General features: G+C 54.3%; 1 protein-coding gene across 1 annotated transcript in view; it reads right to left on the bottom strand.

The window, feature by feature from the left end:
• The window catches only part of DYSF (dysferlin), a 209,043-nt gene that overhangs the window by 75,971 nt on the left and 108,721 nt on the right, over positions 1-24,351 (bottom strand). The window contains exons 31-34 of the mRNA XM_029938519.1: positions 23,201-23,374; positions 8,992-9,085; positions 8,365-8,442; positions 70-251 (exon numbers count right to left, since the gene is read on the bottom strand). Of these exons, the coding sequence (XP_029794379.1) occupies positions 70-251; positions 8,365-8,442; positions 8,992-9,085; positions 23,201-23,374 (528 nt within the window). The remainder of the gene's footprint in view (positions 1-69; positions 252-8,364; positions 8,443-8,991; positions 9,086-23,200; positions 23,375-24,351) is intronic.

Here is a 24,351-nt window from a genome sequence, read left to right as displayed (position 1 = left end):
GTGGTGTCTCCCCCGGCCCTGCAGGGTGTGGGCAGTGAGGGGACGAGGGAAGAAGGCAGGCCGACTCACGTAGGTGTCATGGTCATACAGCTCCACCACAATGCTGGGCGGCTGCTCGGCGACGCCGGCTGGCTCACCAAAGATCTCGATCTCATAGAAGAGGAGTGTCTGGTCCCAGGTGGGGTTCAGAGTGTTCTTTACCACCACCGTCTTCTGGCTCTGGTGCAGGAAGGAGACGATGGCGTAGGGATCTGTGCGGGCCGGGCACAGGGAAGGGAGGTAGGACACAGCAGAGACTGTGAGAGTCGCCCGCTCAGGAGTCACGCGGGCCACAAAGCTGGAGCAGAGTTGTGGCTGCTGGTTGGCAGCAAAAACCTACGGGGGGGAGCCCATTTTCCCAGGGCCCCCCACCTAGGTCTCTATAAGGCCAACTGGTGGGTCACAACGGGAAATGGAGCCAAGGTCCGGGACAGCAGGCCCAGAGATGCAAAGAACCCCTCTCCTGGGCTCCTCCCTGGGCTGGCTGCTGGAGGCCGGGCCCAGCTAGAGGAAGTGAGTGACCGGATGATGCTTTCATTCCTTCATCCAACAAGCATGCATGCCAGGAACTAGGTGCTAGGGGCTGAGAATGCAATTGAAGAAAAACCTAATCCATGCAAGCAACCATAAAACCACAATCCAGATCAGCACTTTGAAGAGTGGGTATGAGGTGCGGGGACATGCGTGAGAGGAGATGAGAGTGGGATTGAATCCCCCTCGAGGAAGGGAGAGCAGACCAGGGATGTTGGTGCCATCAGACCGGGGTGCCCAGGTCTGCATTTCAGCAAGCCCACTCTGGCGGCCACATGGAACACAGCCTGGAGGGGGCAATGACACCAGTTATGAGGCCTCCGAAAGTGTGTGGGTGGAGATGGCAGAGGACCCCAGAGGGAAGCGCATGGCCTCACAAGATGTCCAGCAGTGGGTGGGGTTCAGAGGAACCCTGAGATGCCTGCAGCCCCCTGATGTCCCGAACTACTTCACAGCCTTCCAGCCGCATCCACGCTGGCGGGAGGCCCACGTGCTGGCCACTCCCCCTGCCTGCTTCTAAAGGGAAGTTGGGTGTCACTAAAGAAGATTCTAGGGCAGTGGGTCTGGAATGGGAGCATACGACAGAATCACCTGGAAGGCTTAGCCAGACTGCTGGGCCCCACCCCCAGAGCCGTATTCCTCAGGTCTGTGGTGGGGCCTGGGAATTTGCATTTCTAACAAGTTCCCAGGGGTACTGATGCCACCTTCCAGGGTCACACTTTGGAAACCAGTGCAGGAGAAAGTCCTACGGAACTGAATGCATGTAATTTGGGACAGGGGCAGAGGGCCCAGAGGAGAGACGCCTCCAACTTCTCCCATTAGGATGTCAGACTGGGGGCAAGGTCCAGTTTGCTGCCATTTTGTAAGACCCAAAGTACCAGGCACTTGGCCAGGAAAGTCTGGAGGTGCAGGAAGCTGGCAGTTGGATGCTAGGTGTCCGGGAGGGCTGAGCCCAAATGCCCTAACACACACCCTATATCCTTGGCACCTGTTCCAGCCTGCAGCATCCTGCATCCTCTGAGCCTCACAGTTTAGCCCTCAGCTGTGCCCTAACCCCCATGTGACCTCAAGAGACCCTCAGCGCTAAAGGCCCGGCACTGGGATGTCCAGCTGTAATCCTGGGGCTGAGACAAGGAGACAGCACTTCCTCACAAAGGGAAAGGGAGCAGGACAGGTTTCTTGGCCACAAGGAGTCCAAGTGGCACACTATGGCCATTGTGCAGGAGGTGACAGAGAGCGACCATAGAAGAGGTGAAAGGTTGGGGTGGAGAGAGGGGAGGGCTCCCATCAAGAGATGGGGAAAGTAGGGCCCAAGATTCTGGTTGTTGGCCAATGGGCTAGTTTTAAGGGTGGGGGAGATCTAACTTAGGAGACAGAAGCTATGCACACCCACTGGCTGAATAATGCTGGGTGGGTTAACAGGAGTAGCCACCCTCATGGAACCAGACTTTAGGCACAAAAGCACAATGCAGTCAATCCTGGAGGGCTTCCTGAAGAAAACTGGTTTTGAACCTGATCCTGGGGGTAGAAGAGGACAATGCAAGGCCCTTGACAGGGGAAGGGACAGAGGAGACATGCCCACCCATCCTGCCACCCCCACCGGGTGGAAGTCTCCCTGGCATGGGGCTCCCCCTTCCGTGCACCAGCCCTGGCAGGGTGGGCCCCAAGCACTTCCCCTCCTGCCCCTGGCAGGGCCCAGCGGCGTCTGTGCGTTTAATGAAACCGTCTGGCTGTGATACCATCAGCTCCAAGCTCGGCAGAGAACCTCTCCCTGGTTCCAGTAAGGGAAAGAGGGCGCGTTCCGATAAATAAAACCATATTAGAGAGCCGGCGAAAAAGCCCCTTTTGTTCCCACCCCCTGTGCTTCCCAACGCTTTATTTTTATAAGCGCAAGGGCCCCAGACCGACCGCGTTTACACAAAGATCACAATTGCACATTGTAGCGGCCGTGCACGCCGTACTGGTGTTGCCAGCACCCCCCACACTGCCCCCCCCCCCCCGAAGGCCAACTCCTTCCAGCAGCCCCAGCAGCGCAAGCAATGAGCTCAGCGCTGGGGGAACGGGGAGGGGGTGGCTTTCAAACAAAAATCACCCAGACCCACACACGCGCCCCACCCGCCCATGGGAGGAAAAAACACACAACAAAGGCATTGTAAAGAGCAGGCCTGGAGGCCTGGGGCCTCAGACACTGGGCTACTGTGTGCTGGGGCCTGGCTTCTCCCCCCACAGGGCCCAGCCCCTCTAAAAAAAAGAAACAAGGGGGGCGGGGGTGTTGCTGAAGCAAGGTGGTCAGATGAGGGAAGGCCAGACAGCCGTGCAGACACATCCCTCTTCCAGGAGAGCCAAGAGAAGGGAGAAGCAGGTCCCAAGGAGAGGTGTTGGGGAAGGTAAGGCGCTGGTTCTCCACTGTCCGCCCCAGCCTAGCCATCTCCCAGGGCCACTCCCACAAGAGATGGGCAGCATTGGCCCCCCCAAGCCACATGGAGCTGAAATGGAATGTGGCTGAATGGGAGCTCTTTAAGGACCATTAGCTGTCCCAGGAAGCTCCAGCCTTGAACGCACATGGTTCTGCTGGACGTCATCACCTGGAGAGGCCCCTGGCAGGTGGCTCTTTTGCTGGACCTGGAGTCCTGCACATGAGCTCTGCTGCTCAGAACTTCCTAGAGCCTTCCTAAACCTTTACAGCACACTAACCGTTCCTCATAGGTCCCCCTACCTTCCCAGCTCAGACCACCAGAATGCGGGACAGGACAGGTAGCATCATCCCACTTGTCCCCATGAAGACTAAGTTACTAGCCCATGCTCAAACGTGATGAGCCAGACCCCCTGACTCCTAGTCTAGTGCTCCTTCCACCATGCCATGCTTTTAGGAAAAGAACCCTTAAAAGAGAGGGGGTCACAAATAAGGTAGTTCAAATGAAAACTATAACATTGCAATATTTTTCCCTATTAAATTAAGAAAAATTGTTCAGAATTATAAAACCCAGTGCTGGCAAATATTTGATGAAATAGGTATGCTCCTTTATTGCTGGAAGCAATTCAGGAAGGCAACTGGGCTGTATGCCCTGAAACACATTCAACTGTTTATGCTTTGTTTCCTATACTCCTGGGAATCATCCAAATTAACCAAAAATCTGTATATATAGAGATGTTCATTCCAGCATTTTTTGTAATCCGTCATTCATTCAATATACAATTTTTGACTGCCCAGCACGTGGTCAGTAAGCACAGTACTAGGAATACGACCATAAATGAGATGCAATCTAGGTGCTAAGATCATGACTATGGTTGAAAATAGTAACTATACAACAGAATCCAAGGTGATGTCAACTTAATAGGGGAAAGTATAAGGTGCTGGGGTTGGGGATAGCCCATGTGGCCTGGTGGCATCAAGTCAGTCTTCCCAAAGAAGGTCTCCTACCCCAAGTCTCAAGAAGGAAGAGTAACCAAAGCAGACAAGGAAGAGGGGGCATTCCAGACATCCAATGTGGCACACACAAAGTCACCAAAGAGCATGGGCATTTGGGAAACAACAGGAGCTGGTCTGGCTGAGGACGGGAAGCCCAGGGCGGTGAGGATAGAAAAGGGAGGAGGAAGCAGGGCAGCTCACAAAGGTCCCAGATCCAAGCTGAGCAATTTGGACCGAGTCCTATAGATCAGGGTTTCCCAAAGTGTGTTCTTCATAAATGCGAGTTCCCAGGGGAGCTAATGAGCGCTGAAACAAGTCAAACAGGCTCCTTTCCTGCAGCCATTTCAGAGCGTCTCAATGCCACTGTGCATTGTAAATCTTCAAGTGTGCACTGTTTCCCAGTCTCCCTTGCTCAGGGACCCTTTTTAAGTGGAGCATTTCACAAGCCTCCGATGCACTTTGGAAAACAGCTACATAAGCTCAACAGGAGAATTCCCCTCGCTGGAGCCAACCTTGACAGAAAGGTGTGCTTCAAGGGGGGTGGGCCATGACTGGGGTCCAGACACGGTAAGCCCCAAAGCAAGAGCTCCCCGGCCCCACCCAAGACAGAAAACTAAAGCACTGGTCCCCCCCCAAACGTGACCTCAGCTGTGGGGCAGCCGTGGATCATCAGACCTCATTGTGGCCTGCCCTGGGGCAACTCTCCTCAGGCCCACCCACCTGCCACGCATCTTTGATCTCCCAGGAGCCATGAGACCAACAAAGAGGGCTCAGGACCTTCTGCTTTTTTAACAGATACCCCACTCTGGTCAATTAATAACTGGGCAACTGGTGTACTTACCTCCCCTATTTGCTAAGTGAAAACCAAGCCAGACTGTCTCAGCCCAGTGACCTGCGAGATACTCAAAGAGGAACTTCTGATTCCCCCCATGCAAAGGACCATCTGCTGAGATGTGGAGACCTCACAACAGAGCTGCCCATGGGGTGCCTGTCTTGGTGGGAGCTGTGTGAGCAGGGCTCCCTCAAACCACAGCCATGGGGTCCAGCTGGAGGAGAGAGCAAAGCAGAATTCCTTGGGGAACAGTTTGGTGAATGAGACAGCTTCCTTCCCAGTTCCTCTTTTTTTTTTTTAATGTTTATTTATTTTTGAAAGAGAGAGACAGACAGAGCATGAGCAAGGGAGGGGCAGAGAGAGAGGGAGATACAGAATCCAAAGCAGGCTCCAGGCTCTGAGCTGTCAGCACATAGCCCAACACGGGGCTTGAACTCACAAACAATGAGATCATGATCTAAGCCAAAGTCGGACATTAAATCGACTGAGCCACCCAGGTGCCCCGACCCAATTCCTTTTGAGAACTATCAGTCTACAAAGAGCAGTTCAGCTCAGGCTGCAGTTTAAGGAAGTGACACTGCCCACTAGCTATAGTGTTGAGGACATGTGATTTCTAAGTCCTCAAGAGTCATATCTTTTCCAGTCAAACTGAATTCAGTGCACAGTATAGATGCTCACCAAGCAGGGGCAATCCCAATGCCAAGTCAAAGAGAAATCATTTGAGTTAAGCATCATTTTACATCTTTTAATGCCTAATTGCTTCACAGGTCACACACACACAACCACAAGCCACACACACCCTTCTCGTGTCTGGAAAATGGATGCCAGCTATTTATTCAGACCCCACTGGGAGGCAGAATCCTCAGGTAGCCTGGGCAGAACATCACAGGCTTACCCTTTCCTGCCTGAGTTTAATATTATGCAACAAGTATTTGCCGAACAGTTTCTATGTGTCTCCCACCCCACCCCCACCCCAGCCCCAAACCCTGGGCCAGAGAGAAGGAAGCAGGCACAGCCCCCCGCCTTTGGGTAGCCCCAAGGCCCACTCCTCAGGGCAGAAGCAGAGAGCACAGTTCGAGGCTATGGGAGCCCAGCAGTGCAGGAAAGGCCCAGGGCACCACAGGTCGGAGTCCATGGAGCACTTCTGGAGGAGAGCCCTCTCTGCCCCAGACACACGGCAGCCAGGCTGAGGGTGATACCAGCGACAGACGCTACGCTAGACCCTCCCCTGGCCCCAGACATTCCGGATTCACACAGGAGTTTCCTCCAAGAAATGCCAGCCGGTGGCCACGCACAGCCTCCGGCCGCCAGCCACCCCAGGGTCAGTGCCAGGGGAGAAATTGCTTTGGTTTAGGGTTTGGGAGTGAAAATAAACACTCTGGGTTTTATAGGTTCACCCATGTTGGCTGCTGTTTTCCTTTCCAGCAGCTGGTCAATCAGGCCTTTCATTCAGAAGCCAGCGGCCTCTGAGGAAGCCCTGGGCAGTGCCCTCAAAGCTCAAGGGATGTTTATTTGGGGGAGGGGGTGGAACTGGGATGGAAAGTGTGACATCTCCCGCAGGCCAGCACCAGGCTGACCCTGCCTCTGGTCCCGAGGGTGCATGCTGCCTCCTAGTGGGTTCCTTAGGAGAGGCCCCCTCCCTGCAGGGTCCTCGGCCAGCCCGACCCACAGAGGACAAGGGCCCCCCCTCCCTGCCACAGGCCCACACAAGCCCACCACCTGCACCCCCACCTCTCACGCCCCCCCAAGGAGGAAGAAGCCAAGCTGTGGATTATTTCACCCCTTTTCCATGGGCTACATTCCAATTGTCAGCAAGCATCCTGGCAGGTTCCCAGCAAGGGGCAATTGCATATCTGCCCCTGGCCCACCAACCAGTGGTTTTGCATATGCTTTTCAGAGGGTGCGCTCAGCACCCTGGACCCAAAGCACAGAAGAGAAATTGCTCCATCGACCGTGTGCCTGGATACACGGGGCTGGAAAACAGGTCACTGAGAGGACAGAATGCGAGGAAACACAGCTGCGAGGGGTGAGGAATGAGAGTGGGCCCGCATGTGGGGGAAGAGCGGGGCCAGGAGGAGGTCAGGCAGGTGGCTGTAGGCTGCAGGGTCTTTCTAGGAACAGAAGGTGCTCTCATAGAGGAACTCAGCCCTGCTCAATTAAGCACAAGCTTTGGGAGGGTGGTATGTCACTTGTCAGCTATTTTAACTCAAGCAATTTAGTTAAGCATCTGAGTCTCAGTTTCCTCATCTGTAAAATGGGGGTGTGAAATACCCACTTCATAGGAGAGTTGTAAGGGTTACATGAAATAATGCCAGTAAAATGCCTAGACTCATAGTGAGCATTCAGTAAGTATTCACTCTTCAGCTACCAATGCAGCAGGTTCAAAGGCAAGATAAAGCCCTTTCCCAGAGGTATTCACAGTCATGGTGGGAAAGATACAGGACAACTGATCTATGCAGTGGTCAGAGCTCTGAGAGAGGTATTGGGGAGGCACTGGTCCAGCGTTAAGGGAGAAACAACCAGCTCAGCTCGGGGAAAAGTCAGAGCATCTGGGCTTGGTCTTAAAGCATGAGTAGGAGTTTGCAGGGTTCAGATTAAAAAGGGAATGCATTCTAGGCAGAGAGAACGCCGAGTACAAAGGTCAGGGACATGGGCGAGCTCCACAAACATTGGCAAAAAGCTCACAAGGCCAGAGCTAGTGGTCAAAGGGAAACAAAGGAGCTGTGTGCCAGGCTGTGAGCTGGGAACTTCTCTCTCGGTGTCTACGGTTGCAATCAGAGCAGTGACATGACCAGATCCGTCTGAGGCAGTGTGGAAAGTGGCAGGGAGGCAGGTTGACCAGCGTGTCCCGATAAGAAGGGGTGAGGCCAGGCCTCAGGAACATCTCCAAGAGAAATTCAGAAGCAGAATCAACAGGAATGGATGACTGATGGTTCCCAAACTGGTGGCCAATGAACACGTGCTGATGTGATGCCAGGACCCACGTAGGCAATGAAGGGCCCCCTGGATCAGGGGAGGGGGGCACACGGAGTTCAATTTGGACAGGATGAACTGAGGAGCCCTTGAGGCATCCAGGGGGAGATACCTAAGATGTGGCTGGACATCAGGGTCTCCCATCAACTAAAGGATCAGAAGCTTCCCTGACATGAGTGTTCCATGAAGCCGGGGAAGGTGATGGTACCCCAGTGCCAGAGAAGAGGACACAGGCCATCAGGACCATCAGACTGAGAGGACTGTGAAGCCTGGGAAATAGCAGGTAGAGCAGTAGGAGGCTGAAGGAAACCCAGGAGAGAGGAGTATTCCTTGGGGTCAAGGCCAGAGGGGCTTTCAGAAGGAAATGATGGTCTATAACGCCAAGCCCTGCAGAAGGCCTCCTGACAGCCAGAAAGCCACAGTGACCCTGGCAATATCAGTCACCTCCACAAATCAAACAAACAGAGCCAAAGCCCCCACCCATAGACAAAGCCCCAGGGCCATGCTTCCTATGGTCCAAAGGTCTGACGGCTCAGCTCCCAACTCTCAATCCCTGGTCCCTGGCTCCCCGCCCACCTACCAGCAAAAGAGTCCTTGTCCATCGAGGGCAGGTCCCGGGCCTGGTACATGTAGCAGCGTAGGTGGTAGCGGTTCCCATCTGCACCAACAAAAAACCAGAGATGCCAAGTGAGGGGCTACAAGTGGCTAAGAGCTGGGGCTGGGGAGAGGGTAGAGTCTCTCCCTAGGAGGGGCAATTGAAGGGTCTGAGCAACAGAAATGACACATGTCACACTATGCGGCCATGAGGGAGTGAGCCGCTCACAGGATCAGAACAGACCACAGCTCAAAGGCAGACACCTAAGCACTGTGTCCTTGGGCCTGGTGAGAACTGGTGAGAGAGGGATCGAGAGGAAGGAGAAGCAAAGGCCAAATAAATGATGGGGGCAGCCAGAATGCACAGGGCTTTGAATGCCTGATTCCAAGCATAGAGTCGATGCACATGCCACACGTAGATAGATGTGCGCATGTGCTCACAGATGCCCACACACACATACCCACCCCCAAAAGGCACTGACCCACACAGGGCACACAGACTCATTTCTCCCTAGCCCCCCATATACACTGGGCCACACAGCCCCATACACACAAGCACAAGGTTACACACTCAACCGTATCACCCCTGTAGATACCTCCAAGCATCACTTACAATCAAAGATGCAGGAAATCGTGGGTCTGTTCACGCCAAAGCTCAAGGTGGACACGGACATGGAATCTTCACTCTTGTCATCCACCACACCGCCCTGGAGACACAGAGCTGGTCATGGCTGATTCTGACCCCAGAGCCTGGAGGTGGCAGGGAGACTGGCCCAGAGAGTCAGGTGTCCAGGTCAGGAGACCTATAGATGCTCCTCCAATGCTGAGGGCTGGGCCATCAGCCTCTAATTGCACTCTAGGGTAGCACATCCTCCTACAGCACACCCTGACTCCACTGTCAAGTCCACAGGGAAGCTGTTCTCTCTCTCTCTCTCTCTGATGGATACTAGACACACCAGGATGGAATTTTGAGTTATTCCAGCCTGAGAGGTTAGAGTCTGATAGAAGGAAGGACTCTAAGGGAGAGAATCCAGTGGGGAATTTCTCACTGGGATGAGTTCTGAGAGGCCAGAGGCCAGAGTGACCAGTCCACTGTCTCTGTCCACCCCCTATGTATCTGGCACTGGGTCCTAGCTCTGGGAGGGGCTATCTTGCATCATCACCACCTCTCACCAACTCCCGCTGAGGGTGTGCCTGCCCTCAGACTCAGTCTGCAGTTTACTGTACGTAAAGCTAGCCAGTCAGTCCCCTCACTTTGTCCCCTTAGCACTGGGCTCCAACCACTGGGCCATACGCCAGCTTCCTTGGACCAGAAGCCCACCTCCCTGATGCATCCAGCACCACCTCTGCCACCATGCAGCCTCTCATTGGGGTTCTGCATGGTTTGGAGGGGATCAGAGACCCAGGAGGACACCCGCTCAGTGACAGGGAGATACAGTGACCAGCTTCCCTGTGATCACAGCTTCAACACAAGCTCTAGAACCAGATTGCTGGGGCTCCAATTCTGGTCCTGTCACTGCTGGCTGTGTGACTTTGGGCAGCTTGTTTAACCTCTCTGAAGCAATCCCTCTGTAAATTTTGAATAATTCTACAGTCTCTATCTCAAAGAGTTGCTGTCATTGTTAAGGAAATACAATACATATTGTTCTTAGAATAGCTCCCGACACATAATAAATGCTCAACCAATGTTTGCTGTTAATGATCTTATAAGAGAAATGAGGCACAGGTGGGACAAAGGCAGGGTAAGTCATAAAAAAATTAAAACATAAAAAAAATTTTTTTTAAAAGGGGGCACCTTGGCGGCTCAGTCAGTTAAGCATCTGACTTTGGCCCAGGTCATGATCTCACCCTTCATGGGTTCGAGCCCCGCACTGGGCTCTGTGCTGATAGCTAGCTCAGAGCCTGGAGCCTGTCTTCGGATTCTGTGTCTCCCTCTCTCTCTGACCCTCCCCTGCTCATGCTCTCTCTCTCTCTCTCTAAAATAAATAAAACATTTTTTTAAAAAGGCAGAGTAAGTCATAAACTGTAAAGTTTGCAGTTACACTCGGGGGTGGTTCATATACCTCATATTTGTTCAAAATTATTCCAGGAGCTGGAAAAGTGGACATTTCAGGAGCCATAGCCCTGGGTAGAAATCAAAAGCAATCAAGCAAGCAATCAATCTCTCAACACACACACACACACACGGAAGCAGGCTACAAGAGAGGGCTGTCATACTACAGAGAGGGAAAGACCCAAAGGCCACCACGTCTTTGGAATTCATCCCTCCTGAGCAGGTGTGGACCCCCGGCATCCTCAGTTCCCACCAGAAAAGGCATCTGGCCTAGCCACGCTATCCTGGCCTCCCACCAGAGCATTCACCAAGTCCAGCAACTGGCTCCCAGTTTCAGGATCTGCAAGGCCGCACGTAGGGCTGGACCGGGGAGTGTTGGGGGTGGGGGGGGGCAGCAGGCCACCCCGGCGTGAGGTGTGGGACGCCAAGGAAAGCAGTTTGGAATGGGGCTGGGCCAGCCCCCCATGTGACAGCCCATAGCACATGCCGCCCAGTGCACCTTGGGGGGACAAGACGGGGTCCAGCTGGAGGCAGGGTGGAAGGCCCAGGCCTCCTGTAGCCCCTCCACTTCAGCCTGGCAGTGCACTTGCCCCTCCCCCATGGGGAGGGTACTAAGGTGAGTGGAGGAGGGAGGCTGGCTCTGACCCCCCAGCCCTGTAATTCCTTCACTCCCTCAGTACCTACGGGGACGTCCGTGCTCGAGGCTTGCTGCCAGTGCACATCCCCACTCACCTCACGCCTCCTCCAGATGGCTCCCCCAGCCTCCCCGCAGCACCACTCCCACCAAGAGGCCTCTGTCTGGGGCTCTGGTGGCAATTCCTGGGTCTCTGTCGAAGGGCAGTCCGCCCTCCTGTGATTAGAAAAGGTGTCCCCCTCCCTGGGATTTCCACACAGGTGGGCACCAGGTAGCTCAGGCCTAGCTCAGTGTTTGGCCGACAGCAGGTCCAAGAAATAACATCCTTCAGGAGTGCCTGGATGGCTCAGTCGGTTAAGTGGCCAACTACGGCTCAGGTCATGATCTCACAGTCCGTGGGTTTGAGCCCCGCATCAGGCTCTGTGCTGACAGCTCAGAGCCTGGAGCTTGCTTCAGATTCTGTGTCTCCCTCTCTCTCTTCCCTCCCCTGCTTGCTCTCTGTCTCTGTCTCTCAAAATAAAATAAAGACAAAAAAAAATTTTTTTTAAGAAATAACGTCCTTCAGAGGGAGGAACTAGTGACCCCTTGGGGCATGCCCCTCACACCACCTGGGCTTCTCCACCTGTCCTTCCTCTAGGGTGGGGAGCCCATGGGGACCTCGGCCACCCCCACCCCCTAACCTACCCCCCAAGGGTGGACCTACCTCTTCTTCCCTTCTTCCCCAGCTCAAAATGACAGATAGGGATTGCTGAGAAGAAGCTGGGAGAACAAGGAGCCAGGCTGAGGGACACCCAGTAAGTTCGGTCCTTCCCAGCAGAGCCCTGGCCCCACGGCCACCCTGGTTCCCAGCCTGGGCAGAATGTTTTTACATCCTCTGGCCCACTGACCTTCCCAGGGTGCTATGCACACATCCTCTTCAGACCCCGGGAGCAGAGAGAAGGCCAGCTTTCCCTCCCAGTCCAGTCGTGGCCTCTGAATTGAGTCCCCAGCAGTCTGGACACTCCCAGACACCCCCAACCTGATGACTTCCATGCTCAAACCAGCTGAGACCCTCTGGGGGGCCCTTCCTTGTCCCTGCGTCTCTTGCATGTAAGTCTTTCTACCCCTTTCTTTCCCTCCTTTGCCCTTGGGTGGCGTGCCTTATCCTCCAGGTCTCCCTGCCAGGATGAGTTAAGCACCACTCCCACGTGCTTGCATGGCGCCCTGGATCTAGCACTTTCCCGTTTACCCATCCATCTGCCCCCACTGAGAGCTCTGTGAGGATTCTGTCACGTGCCCGGCGCACCTCACACACACAGGTGCACAAGACGGAAGTGGAGAGCGAGTGAGTAAGTGAACGTATGGATGAGGACACCTCCGGAGACAGCAACGGCATGAGCTCTGGGGGGAGCCTCTGAAGAGGCCAGCCTGTCGCCTGGGCCCAGTCTGTACATTAACACAGATAATCCAGGGTTACACTTCCTTCACTCCCAAGTATATTTTGCTTTTCACGTGTAGGCATACAGGACCCATGCTCCAGGAATTTCTTTCAGAGCAAACAGTGGAGCCCCATGATGTGGGAGCTCCTGGGAAGCACCTGCCTCCTGTCAGTCCTTCCCTCTGCTTGTCTTGTGCCTTGTTGGATGTTCAACACAATCCCTGGCCTGTACCCATGAGACCCCCATAGCTTCCTGACCCCTCAGTTGTGACGACTAAAATTGTGTTCAGACATTGCTGAATGTCCCCTGAGGGACGGGGTTGAAGGTAGATATCACCTCCAGCCGAGAACCACTGGTGAAAAGGGAATGCAGTGGGACACCCACAGCCCATGGTGGGTTCCTAGCACATAAGCAGCACTCAGCAAATAGTGCCAGTGGTGCCAGTTTAATCTTTCAACTCTCTGGTCTCATGCTAAATGATACCTTCCTGCTTTCATCTCTGTTTTTTTAAATTTGGAATCCATCATCTTCTGTCTGCCACAGGACCTTTGCACAGGGTGTTCTCTCAGCCTTGAATGTCCTCCCAAGTAAGCTAACTTGAGCTCTTCCCTCAGCTCACTCATCACTGAGACCTGGATGTTGCTGTGGTGGCCATGCCTTCCACCTCTCCTAGCTTCTCTCCTGCCTCCATCTCTCTGGGACATGCTCCTTTATCCCCAGCACCCAGTATGGCATCAGGCACTTGGTAGTCATCCAATGAAGAGTTGTCACATAAAATGAATCAGCAGCATTCCCTGCCCTAAGCCACATGGGCAGCATTCAGGCCCCAGGTTCCAGGGGAAGGGTCAGGAAAGGGTACACCAGACAGCACCCTGCTTCCCTCTGGGGACTCAGAGTAAGATGCCACTTCAGAAAGAGCAAGTGATAGGGACTCCACCTCCCCCATCCCAGGATGGGACCATCTTTGGGGGGAATACAACAGGTTGGACCCTTGGAAGGCCCTGTGCAGGAAAGCTTCCTGGAGGAGGGGAAAGAGCAGAGGTGCTGGTTCAAGGGGAGCAGACAAGTGCTGGATGTGTGCCCCCCACCCAGAGCTAAAGGGGCAACGCTGGGGCAGGGCAAGGCCAGGGGAGATAGGCTGGCTTGCTTCTGCTCCTGCTCACAGCCCTGGGTGGAGAAAGCCAGGCTGCAGCAGCAGTGGTGACTGATGCTCCGCTTTCTGTCCACCCACCCTTCACCCCCGCTCCATGCACTCGCTCTTCCCCAGCCTCAGGGCCAGGCCCTGGGCATTGGGTTTCCCACAGCCACATTCCTGCCTCCATAGCTCATGCCGATGCGACTCCCAGACTGTGGTCTGTGGCCGCACACTCCATCTTGGGGCTAGCTGTGTAAGGGATCCTGCTGCTCGCCCAGGGGACTGGGTAGCATCCAACCCGCTGCTGCCCGGCTGGCGGCCATGGATCTCTGGAGGAGCCCGAGCTTACGACTATGAGGAGGTTTCTCCCTCCCAGATGGTATGGGGCTGCCCCCAGGGGTCCCCAGAGCCAGTGGTCAAACCCATTTTACATGCTGAGGACTCCTGCCCCAGCACCTTAGTGCAGCCACTGCTCCAGGAGAAGGTGGGCAGGTTCTAGGAAAATAAGCAGCCTATGAGGGGACTCCTTGGCCCACCTAAATTGGATCCAAGACCAAGTACCAGACCACCAGGGTGTCTGAAACTCCTCCTGCACCACTGCTTGTCTGCCACACACACCTCCTCCCTTTGGCAGAGGTCCCATGCCTCATCCACTCAGGGCCTAGAGATCCAGCTCAGGAGCCGGAACATGGGGGCAGGAAGGAGGATGGAGGGGCACGGGCAGCGGTGGATGCAGCAGAAAGGCCGAGCAGAGGGTCCCTGGGGCTGAGCAGGCAGAAGACAGAAGCCACACCAGGATGGTCAGGAAGCAAACAACAGAGCCCCAGGGGTACCTCAGGGGGGCTACTAGGGTACCCTCTACCCCATCAGAGTCAAGCAGCTAGGTTTCAGGGCCAGCTGCTCTCCTGGCCGCATGAGGAGGACTCAATTCCAATGTCTGATGGACCCAAAGAGCACAGGGTACAGAGCTGTCGGGGAGGCTGCTATGACTGAGGCCCTAATCTCTTATGTAAACAGGACCAGGGACCCCCTAGAGCAGCAGGTGCTGGAGCTGGCCCGCATGGCTCCCAAGAGCAGATTATTAAATCTTCAGGTGTACTACAAGCCGGCTGTTAAACACAGCCATTTGTAACAATTACACTGCATAGATTTATAACTACAGACATATTTTTTAAAAAACGAAGATGACACTCAAAGTCATCACTTCCTAATTATTTTACAACCTTTGACTATTATCCTATTCCTGAGGTTATTTATGCCTAGTGTATCTGTGGGGCTGGAAAGACTATCTAACCATCTGCCACTGTTCATCTCTTCCCGTCTACACTCTTCGCGATGCCACATTGGTAGCTTGAAATCGGCCACAGCAGGGCTATTTACGCCACGGAAACCAGCAAGTGCTACAAACCAGGCTGAGTTTGTTTTTTGGATGTTTTTTCTGGAGAGCCAGCTGTTTAACTGACCAGCACGCCCCAGGGTGAACTGCCAGGATCTCGTCTTTGCTACTGGCTTTGCTAGGACATCCAAATAACAAACACCAACGTAGGGGTAGGGGTCAGAGGGGTGGGGGTCGTATACTGTGACTGTGATCTATAGAATTTTCCATAACACTGCTGTGAGGAAACACCACCAGGATAATTATGACTTGCCTTCTCTGTACCTCAACTTGCCTATCTGTAAAATGGGAGTGGTAATAAAATCTATCTCTTAGGATTGCTGGCAGGGTTAAGGGAGATAATACATAAACAGGGCAGGGGGCAATGCATGGTACATATACGGGCTCTCGAAGAGCCGGTAAATGTTGTTCATAAAGGGCCAGAGAGGAAATACACCTTTGCAGGCCATATGGTCTCTATTGCAACTACTCAGCTGCCACCATAGCAGAACAGCAGCCACAGGCCTTGCATACACAAATGAACACGGCCATGTGCCCATACAGCCCCCCCTAAACAAACAGGCAGAGGCCACACCTGGCTTGTAGGCTACGGTTTGCCAATGCCTGTGCTATAAGGGCAGATTCTTATTTTTTTGCTGGGCTGTTATTACTCCCATCCAGAAAGTGAAAACACGGGAGCCCAGAGAGCTTAATATCTTCCCTAGGATCGTACAGCAAATTAATTGGCAGAGCCAGGGGGTCTCCTGGCAGCCTCTCGGGGATCTTCCCAGCTTCTGCTTCCCCATCAGAACTCAGCACCAGAGCAAGGCTCAGGGGCAGGACAGGGCTGAGAGCCTTGGGGAGCCCAGGGCCCACGTCACGGCCCTGGCTGCCCAGCCTCGGCTTCCAGGGAAACCCCATACAGGCGAGCAGGCCAGGCCAGAGGAGGGGAACGCTTTAAAAGAGGGAACTCGGGAACACAGGCCTCCCTTCCTAATCAGGGCTGATTGCAACCTTAAGTAGAATAGCAGGCAAGGGTGCACCCCCGTTCAATTTACAGCTGGAGCCGGGGCTTGGAAGCAGCTGCCAAAATCCTTGCAAAACTACTGGCTGGCCCCCAGGGAGCTTGGGAATGGAATCAGGAAACCTGGAGAATCCACGATGCCACGTGTGGGCTGGCGCGTCTGCGTGCGTGTGTGTGTGTGTGTGTGTGTGTGTGTGTGTGTGTGTGTGTGTGAGCGCGCAGGCGCCCCTCTAGGATTTCCGTGTCTCCAAATGTGGAGGTTGCAAAGAATGCTCAAGCAGGTTTTATCCAATGCCAGGGTGCCTCCGTCATCAGGGCCATGACCAGGTTCCAGTGTGTCTAGGATGGCCTCGCTTATGCCTGTGTCCCAGTGTAATTACACATAGTACAGACAATAAATTACAACCTGACCCCAGCAATTGTGGACACAGACCACAGTGCATGTACCATACAGGCATGGGGCACCCAACACATCCGCCCAGCTGTGCCACACACGCCTCTCAGCACCCATGCATGCCTATGTGCTGGCGTTTTGTCTCGGGTACCTGGACACACAATTGGACCCTCTAGACTTCAGCATCCAAATCTGGAGTGAGACTGATGCAGGGGTCCACCCATTGAAAGGAATTACCCAAATGGTCCTTCTTGGGGTGGGGGGGGCAGGCAGCAGACAAGGCTCGAGCGGCCCGCCAGCCTTCAGTTAGCTCCCGCTAGCACAAAGCCAGGTAGAGAACAGATTCTCAGTTAGCATCTTCATAACAGAACCCAGGGAAACCTGCAGCCACCTCCCCGGCCTGTGCAGATCAGCGGGGATTTTGATGATTTAATGAGGCAAAGCCCTCTTACCTCCCAGACACTGCCCCTGGTCAAAGCACCCGCTCTGGGAACCGGCCTGTACACTCTGCATACAGCATAGCTTCACCCAGGTGCAGAGACGGCCCCTCCCCTTCCCACTCGCATCTGACATCCTTCTCAGCCAGCTCAAATCCCACACTGCTCCTCTCTGGCACCAGCCTCTCCCCAGCCCCCCTCCCAGCACTTCTGACTCCCAGCAGCTCTCCTCTGCTCCTAGGCTTGGTCTTGGAGTGCCTGTCTCTGTAAAGCCTCTTCACTTCAGGTCAAGACTCAGGCTTCTGACAACCAACTGGAGGCTTCCTGGGCTGAGGGTAGTGGTGCCAACTCCTCTCTAACTGCCCCAGGGAAGCCAAGCCACATGGCTAGACCACACCCAGGGGCTCTAGCCAACTGCCCAGGACCCTCCCTAGGACCCCACTCAAGGGCTCTCTCTAGGAGGAGGACATTACGTCTTAATAGCAATGGAGATATGAACTTGGGGAGAGAGGACAGAAGAGCCCATTGTCTGGCCCTGGTTCTAGAACTGACTCACACCAGGCCACTAGGCAAATCCCTTCTCAGGTCTGTTTCTTCTGGAGTAATAGGAGGGGCTCAGAGTTGTTCTAGAACAGCACTGTCCAATAGAACTTTCTGTAGCAATGAAACTGTTCTAGAGCCACACTGTCCAAAATGGTAGCCATGAGCCAGGTGGGGCTACTGAGTACTTGAAATGTGGTTGGTGTGACTGGAGAACTAAATTGTCTTATTTTAATTACTTTAAATGTAAATTTAAATACTCACATATGGCTAGTGGCTACTGTAGTAGACAGCACAGTTCTGGAACCTCCTCAATTGGAAGTCTCCCCAACTGTAAAATGGGTATAATAATAGAATCCAGTCTTGTGGGGTCACCGTGAGGATAAAATGAGACAATGCATATAAAGATTTCAGCCTGATCTTTGGAACAGGGTAAAATGGATTGTAGTAATTCTTATCCTCTTTAGGGTCCTAAATTCCCTTGAGAATTGGAGAAAATCATGGACCTTATGTCAGAATTTACACACCCCAGACATGCATCTGCACACTGCACATGCATGCAATCACACATGTGCACATACATATCACACAGGCACATTGCACACCTATTGCATATGCACACACATCATCCATGGGCTTACGCATCAGACACACATGCACACACAGATCACACCCGCACACCCACAACTATGCATCCAGTTTTAAAGGGATCCAAAGCCAGGTGGAGAGCGCCTTCCGAACATGAAAGTTCCTTCCAGCTCTAAAAATCTCCAAGGCTATGAGCACATGCTGCCGAGTCCTCATCTCCTTCCCTCCCGCCCAGGCCCAGGCATTTCAGAAAACCCTTCCGAACACTCGGGGCCAAGCACAGAGGCAGGGCTCTGGAAAAATCCTTGCACATGGAGGGCAGGCCCAGGGCAAGGGCGACAGGATGGATTCGGTGAGCTCATCCCAGCAGCCGTCACCAGAGTTCCCAGAGAGGCTGGTGGCGTCGGCTAGGGGTGCCTGGGTGGGAGCCGGCGGTGGCGGCAGCAAGGGGTGTGGGGCGAGGAGAGGGAGGCTGGATGGAACGCGTTATAATAGCAGCTTTGTGCTCTGCTTCCCAGCTCCCTGGGAATGCCAGGAAGATTATGAAACCGGTGTCTTTGGGAATGCCAGGATATTAGCTGGAAAAAGAATAATATGAAAATAAAATAATGCTCGGGATGGAGACAGCAGACGATTAGCAGACGGAGCCAGGACCTCCCGCTCCATGGAGGGAGCCAGGCTTGGCCCCGGCAGAAGGTTTCAGGGAAAGGCTGCCCGTGCTAATGAGCAGACAGAGCCTGCCTTCCAGCAAGATGTCTTCAGGAGGGAAACTGGCAGGCAAGTCTCAGCCTGCTGGTGGACCCAAGGGCCAGAAGAGGGACGGTAGGAGGCAAGGGGGCGCCCCAGGCCTGGTTTTCGGGCCTGGACAGCCAGAAATGTCAGATTACCAGGGAGTCCACCACCCACAGCCCTTCCCCTGACTCCTTCAAAGTCTGCCTCCCGATGTCCTTCTCTAAGAAGCCTCCCTCATTAGACACCATCATTCTGGAATGACTCTTATTCTGCCCTCCAGCACTTCAAAGATGCAGATCCTATGGGGTTTATTTGTATTCACATCTGAATGAGACAAGAGTTCCCCGAAGGCCAGGCTTCCACCATCACATCACAGGATCATTAGATGTAAAGATGACTTTTCTCCCACCAAGGAGCAAGGAGAACACATCATCATACCCTGCTACCCTCTCTAGGACCCTGGCCACACACCTTCCCTAAATAATGGATACACTCTGCCTCTCTCGGAAAAGCATCTAAGGGCGCACCTGGCTGGCTCAGTCAGTTAGGCATCCAACTCTTGATTTTGGCCCAGATCATGATCTCACGATTCGTGAATTCGAGCCCCCATGGAGCTCTGAGTTGGGCTCTGCACTGGTAGCACAGAGCCTGCCTGGGATTCTCTCTCTCTCCTTCTCTCTCTATGTCCCTCCCTTGCTCTCTCTCTGCCTCAAAATAATAAAAAAAAACATTAAGAAAAAAAGAAAGGCATCCAAGTTGGGGGCGGGGGGAACGTGACCACCTTCCTCATCTTCCTCAGGCGCGATGTACTTCACATCCCTATCAGTCAGAGATGGTCCTTGGACCAGCAGCACTGGCATCACCTGGAGACCTCTTAGAAATGTAGACTCTCAGGTTCACCCAGATATGGGATCCAGACTGTGCAACAAAGCCGCCATGTTGCTCCTATGTTGACTAAGGCTGAGAAGCACTAAAGAAGTATCATGTCATTATTCCCTACAATGCCTCTAGGATGCGGTGCCTTTCATGGGTGAGGAAGCTGAATCGCTAAAGGGATAAGTGAGCTGCCCACAGCTAGGAAGCAGAAAGGGCAGAATCCAAGCCAAACCTGCTCCCTGAGAAGCCTCACCTATCCCACCAAGCTCCCACCTGGTGAATCAGCAAATATCAGTGACCAGTGGGTGAGACCAGCCCCCAGGACAGCAGCTGGGTCCTGGCACCCAGAGATCTCTGCCACCTGGACCCCTCATGCAGGGTGGACTTTAGCCCCCATACCTTGCTGAGGCATCAGTATGTCCCAGGATAAAAGACAGCAGGTTCAGGGGCAGGGGCACATAAAAGTGGCCATGGAGCAAAGAGAGAGAGACAGAGAGAGTATGTGTGTGTGTATGTGTGTGTGTGTGTTGGTACTGATGGAGATTTGATTCACTAAAGTACAGAGTGGTCCAGATAGTTACTGTCAAGTGGGCCTGTGGCCCGGTCCAAATGCTGGCCACACCTAGAGACTTTCCAGAGCCGTGTCTTCCAACTCCAGGTTGTGGGATCGAGCTTCTCCAACCACTGTCTGCCTCTGGTTCTCTATGTCAGCCAAGTTCCCCCAGGACTCAGAGGGCTTCACTATGTTGGTTTCTTCTGCGTTATCACAGGCGAGTCACATCCGCTTCACAATCAACCACCTTCCCATGTCTGTTGCCTTGACATTTGATTTCAATGCTCCTTCGTGACATTTTCTCCCACATCAAGAATAAACGGATTGGTTTCTCCGTTTCTGGGAAGTACCCCTCTTCATCTTCCCAGTCACCGAGCCATGAAAGCTTGGCAGTGGGGCCCCAGCCTTGTTCATCATCTTCCCCAAATCCTGGCCAGCCCCAGAACCCATCCACACTTCCATCCATGTGTCTCTGGCTCCCTCTGGCCTTGCGTCCTCTCTCCCACGGCCCTGGCCTCCCTGCCCTGGGCGGCCTGCAAGCGGCTGCCAGATCCGCCTTCCTCACACAGCACTTAACCGTGTGTGTCAGACTTGCCAGGGCCAACCGTGAACTCATCACAGCCCACCCCGCCCGCACCATGGCTTGGCAACGGGAAAGGTCCTACCAGGCGCCCAGCGGAGACTCTGGGCCCATCTGACCCTCCCCAAACTCTGCCACTATACTTCCCTCTACTCCCGCCCCTAGCTCCCACCTGAGATGGTCACCTCATCCCAGATCACTAACCAAGACTCCTGATGGTCTCTGCTTTTCCACCCCAACCATCCTCCATGACTATTTGATCAACAGCCCTGAAGCCCAGCTCTGACCAGAGCACTCCTCTGCTCAACTACGCACACTGGTTCCCTACTGCTCATTGAACAGAGTCCTGTGGCCATCATCAGTAGCTCTTTGCCCAGCACTGTTTCTGTTTGTGTTTTTTTTCCTTTCCAGATACTCTTCTCCCCATCCTGATGGTGCTGTCAGCTGCAGGAAAGGGGCATGACCAAAGATGGCCAATCAGAACATTCCATTCCTCACCTTCAGGCCGGCATGGGCACATGACCAAGAGAGCTAGTTAGTCACACACAAGACTGTCACAGCATTATGGTGAAAATAGCACTCTCCTCTCTGGGCCCTCCAGCTGTGAAGGAAACAGAGGATGCCAGGCAGGCTGCGCTATTTTATCTACCAGGATGTCGCTGGCTGTAAAGTTGCCATCAATCTTTTTCATGGACGCCATCTTTGTTACCACACAGAGTGAGGCAGTGTGAGAATGAGGCCAAGACGGGAGCGAGTCAGAAACAGTGTCCTGTCAGGCCCAAGGCCTGTTTGGCCTCTCGGGCTCTCCCATCAATCTGAGCCCTTAAACTCCTTTTCTCTCTTTAGCCCATTTAATTGAGCGTCTGTTCACGTTAGGGTGCCTGCTCAGCCTTCTCAGACATGGCCCTGACACAGAGGCCTTCATCCTCCCACCCCTCCACTGGAGCCACAAGACCACCCCCAGGTCCTGCCCTGTGCCCAAGCCAGGCCCTTTCTGACAGGACAAAGGAAGTCAACAGGTGCAGCTGCTCCAGCTGGGGCAGCAGCTCCCTCCGCCCAGCCTGAGCACGAGCCCAGCGGCCCAGAGCTCGGCTGTCTCCTTACTGCCTCCCACAACTTGGCCCCAAGACATCATCAGACATCTGGCATTGTCCAGCCCCCAGAGGGTTTCTTCTCCCACCCTGCCACCCCTGGACCTGGCCCACCATCGAGGCCTGAGAGGGCTGTAACCCTTCTCAGGCCACTACCAACTTCACCTCCCTTTGCTGTATCCATCCCATGAGATCCTGGGCCTGTCCCCTGTACTCCTTGGCTCAGGGCAAACAGCCACTGCTCCTCCCGCAGACCAAATCCTCATGCACATGTGCATGTGCATGCACATACACATGCACGCACACGCGCGCGCACACACACACACACACAGTTGGTGCATACGGACACATTTGGATCCCGTCGGCTATAGAAGCTGGTGGGCCCTCCTCCCTGAGCCACAGCCCAAAGCTCCGGGGTCAGAGGAGTGGTTTGTACTGGCTGGATTTTAGAGGAAGGGTCTCCGGCTGGGCATCTCCTCCCACCTCCAGGAATCCCCAGGCCAAAGCAGAGCAGAGAATGGCACTGCTCAGACCAGCCAGGAAGGGCCTACTTATCTTTTGAGGGAACACATCAGCCAGACCCTGGGTAACCTAGCTGCCTCAATTTGACTGTCTTCAGAGAGTGTGCCCTAAGACAGGACAGCCAGCCTGCAGATTCTGTTTCTGAGGTACATCTCTCCCCCAGAATTCCCAGGGATGCCATGAGATGGCTTCTGTCCAACCAAGGAGCACTCGTGTCTAACCAAGGACATTCAGGAGTTATTAGACCTCTCTGGCTACTCCCTGGGGTGAGGCCAAAGCCTCCCAGACCCACCCTGCAGCAACCAGCCTCTCCAAGAAGTGCCAGGGGCACCTGGGGGGGGCTTAGTCAGTTAAGCATCTGGCTCTTGGTTTCCTCTCATCATGATCTCACGGTTCCTGCATTCCAGGCCCGCACTGGGCTCTGTGCTGAGAGTACAGAGCCTGCTTGGGGTTCTGTCTCCCTCTTCCCCTGCTTGCTTGCGCACTCTCTCTCTCGCTCTCTTCTCTCTTTCTTTCTCTGTCTCTGTCTCTCTCTCAAAAATAAATAATCTTGAAAAAAAAATTTTTTAAGAAGAGCCAGGTCCCTTGGCTCCAGTCATAGGTCAGACCGAGACCCTCTCTGCCTGCTCCCAACGGGACAACACAAAGCAGCAGTAGGACTCCCAGTGCCAAGAAGGGAGTCATTTTATTTCAGAAGTGCACCCAGACTGCCACCCACTTTCCCCACAGGCAACCCCAAGGGAACTGAAGCCAAGGTGAGCAGCCGGTGTCCCATCTGAAATCCCATCCCACACGCTCCTGCTTCAGCCCTCAACAGCCCTGGGACAGCGAGCACCGGTGCTGACCCACCAGGGCCCAGAGACCACCTACCAGAGCGCCCTCCAGGGCGAACACGGCCGCAGGCCCCGTCTTCTCCAGGGGCTCCATGCGGCGGCGCCAGCGGCGGCGGCGGAAGGCGTCCGTCTTGCGGTACTCCAGGTGGAACCTCCAGCCGAAGAGCGACGCGTACTCCCAGCCCTCGCCCTCCGCCTCTGCCTGCCTGTGCTGCGTGGGGGAGAAGGGGGAGAACCGGCGACTCAGGCACTGCTGGGCCGCTGGCAGGGAGACCTGGGGCTGGACTCCTGCTGTGCCTCTCCAGCCTGCCCTCCAAGATTCCCCACCCGCTCCACACCAGTACCCTCAGGGTGGGAAAACCTGGGAAGGCCACCTGGAGGAGGGGGGCTCTGAGCAGCTTCTGCAATGACAAGAGCCCAGGAGAGAAAATCAGCAGGGGAAGAGGCTCCCCGGGGTGTGGGGACCTGAGGCAGAAAGGGAAGGTCAAGTGCTGAAAACACTCAGCTTTGGGTTGGTTTGTTTACTCGGATTATGAGTGGATTTCATGGATCCAAGGTTTTCTTGTCATTTCCTTTTTCTTCTTCACCTCCCAGCTTATAAAAATAGAAGTGGGTGAATGAAGATCTGTTTCCTGGCCCCAGGCCCTTCCTTCCTGAGGCTAGGCCTAGGTCAGCTGTGGAGGAACCCCCCTCCCACTCTGCTTTTCCTCGAGGGGATGCTTTCCCAGACCTGGAGGGAGCCCTGGAAGTCCCTTCCTATTCACTTGGTGACCTGACACTGTCCCCAGGTGCCCCTCAGGCTCAGGCTATGAACTAAGCAACAAGTGCCAGTCCTAGAGGGCAGTTGAACTGGGCAAGCTGCACTGCCTAACATGGTTCCCCTCTGTCCTCTGGGTGCCCCTACAAAGGAGAGTCGGGTCTGTCTGGTTCACGGCACCAGAAATGGTTTGTTGCCTCAAAACTTTCTTCTCCCTGGACCCAGGGACATCCTTGTCTAGATTCTCTGTGCCCAAAGAGAAAGGAAAACATTTGGGTGACGCCAAAGGCTACTTTTGGACTGGGGGAGGCTGGTTCTTGGACCAAAATTCAACGGCGTGCTTGGGAAGGAAGAACACAGAGCAAGAGGCCCTGGGGAAGGTGGGCACAGAGGCTGCGCAAGACCTGGCAGCCGGGGGACTCCAGGAGCAG

This window comes from Suricata suricatta, chromosome 4, assembly GCF_006229205.1.
Source record: "Suricata suricatta isolate VVHF042 chromosome 4, meerkat_22Aug2017_6uvM2_HiC, whole genome shotgun sequence".
In the NCBI taxonomy this organism is placed as follows: Eukaryota; Metazoa; Chordata; class Mammalia; order Carnivora; family Herpestidae; genus Suricata; species Suricata suricatta.
The sequence above is the reverse complement of the archived record's forward strand: the minus strand, read 5'-3'. Positions and strand labels throughout refer to the sequence as shown.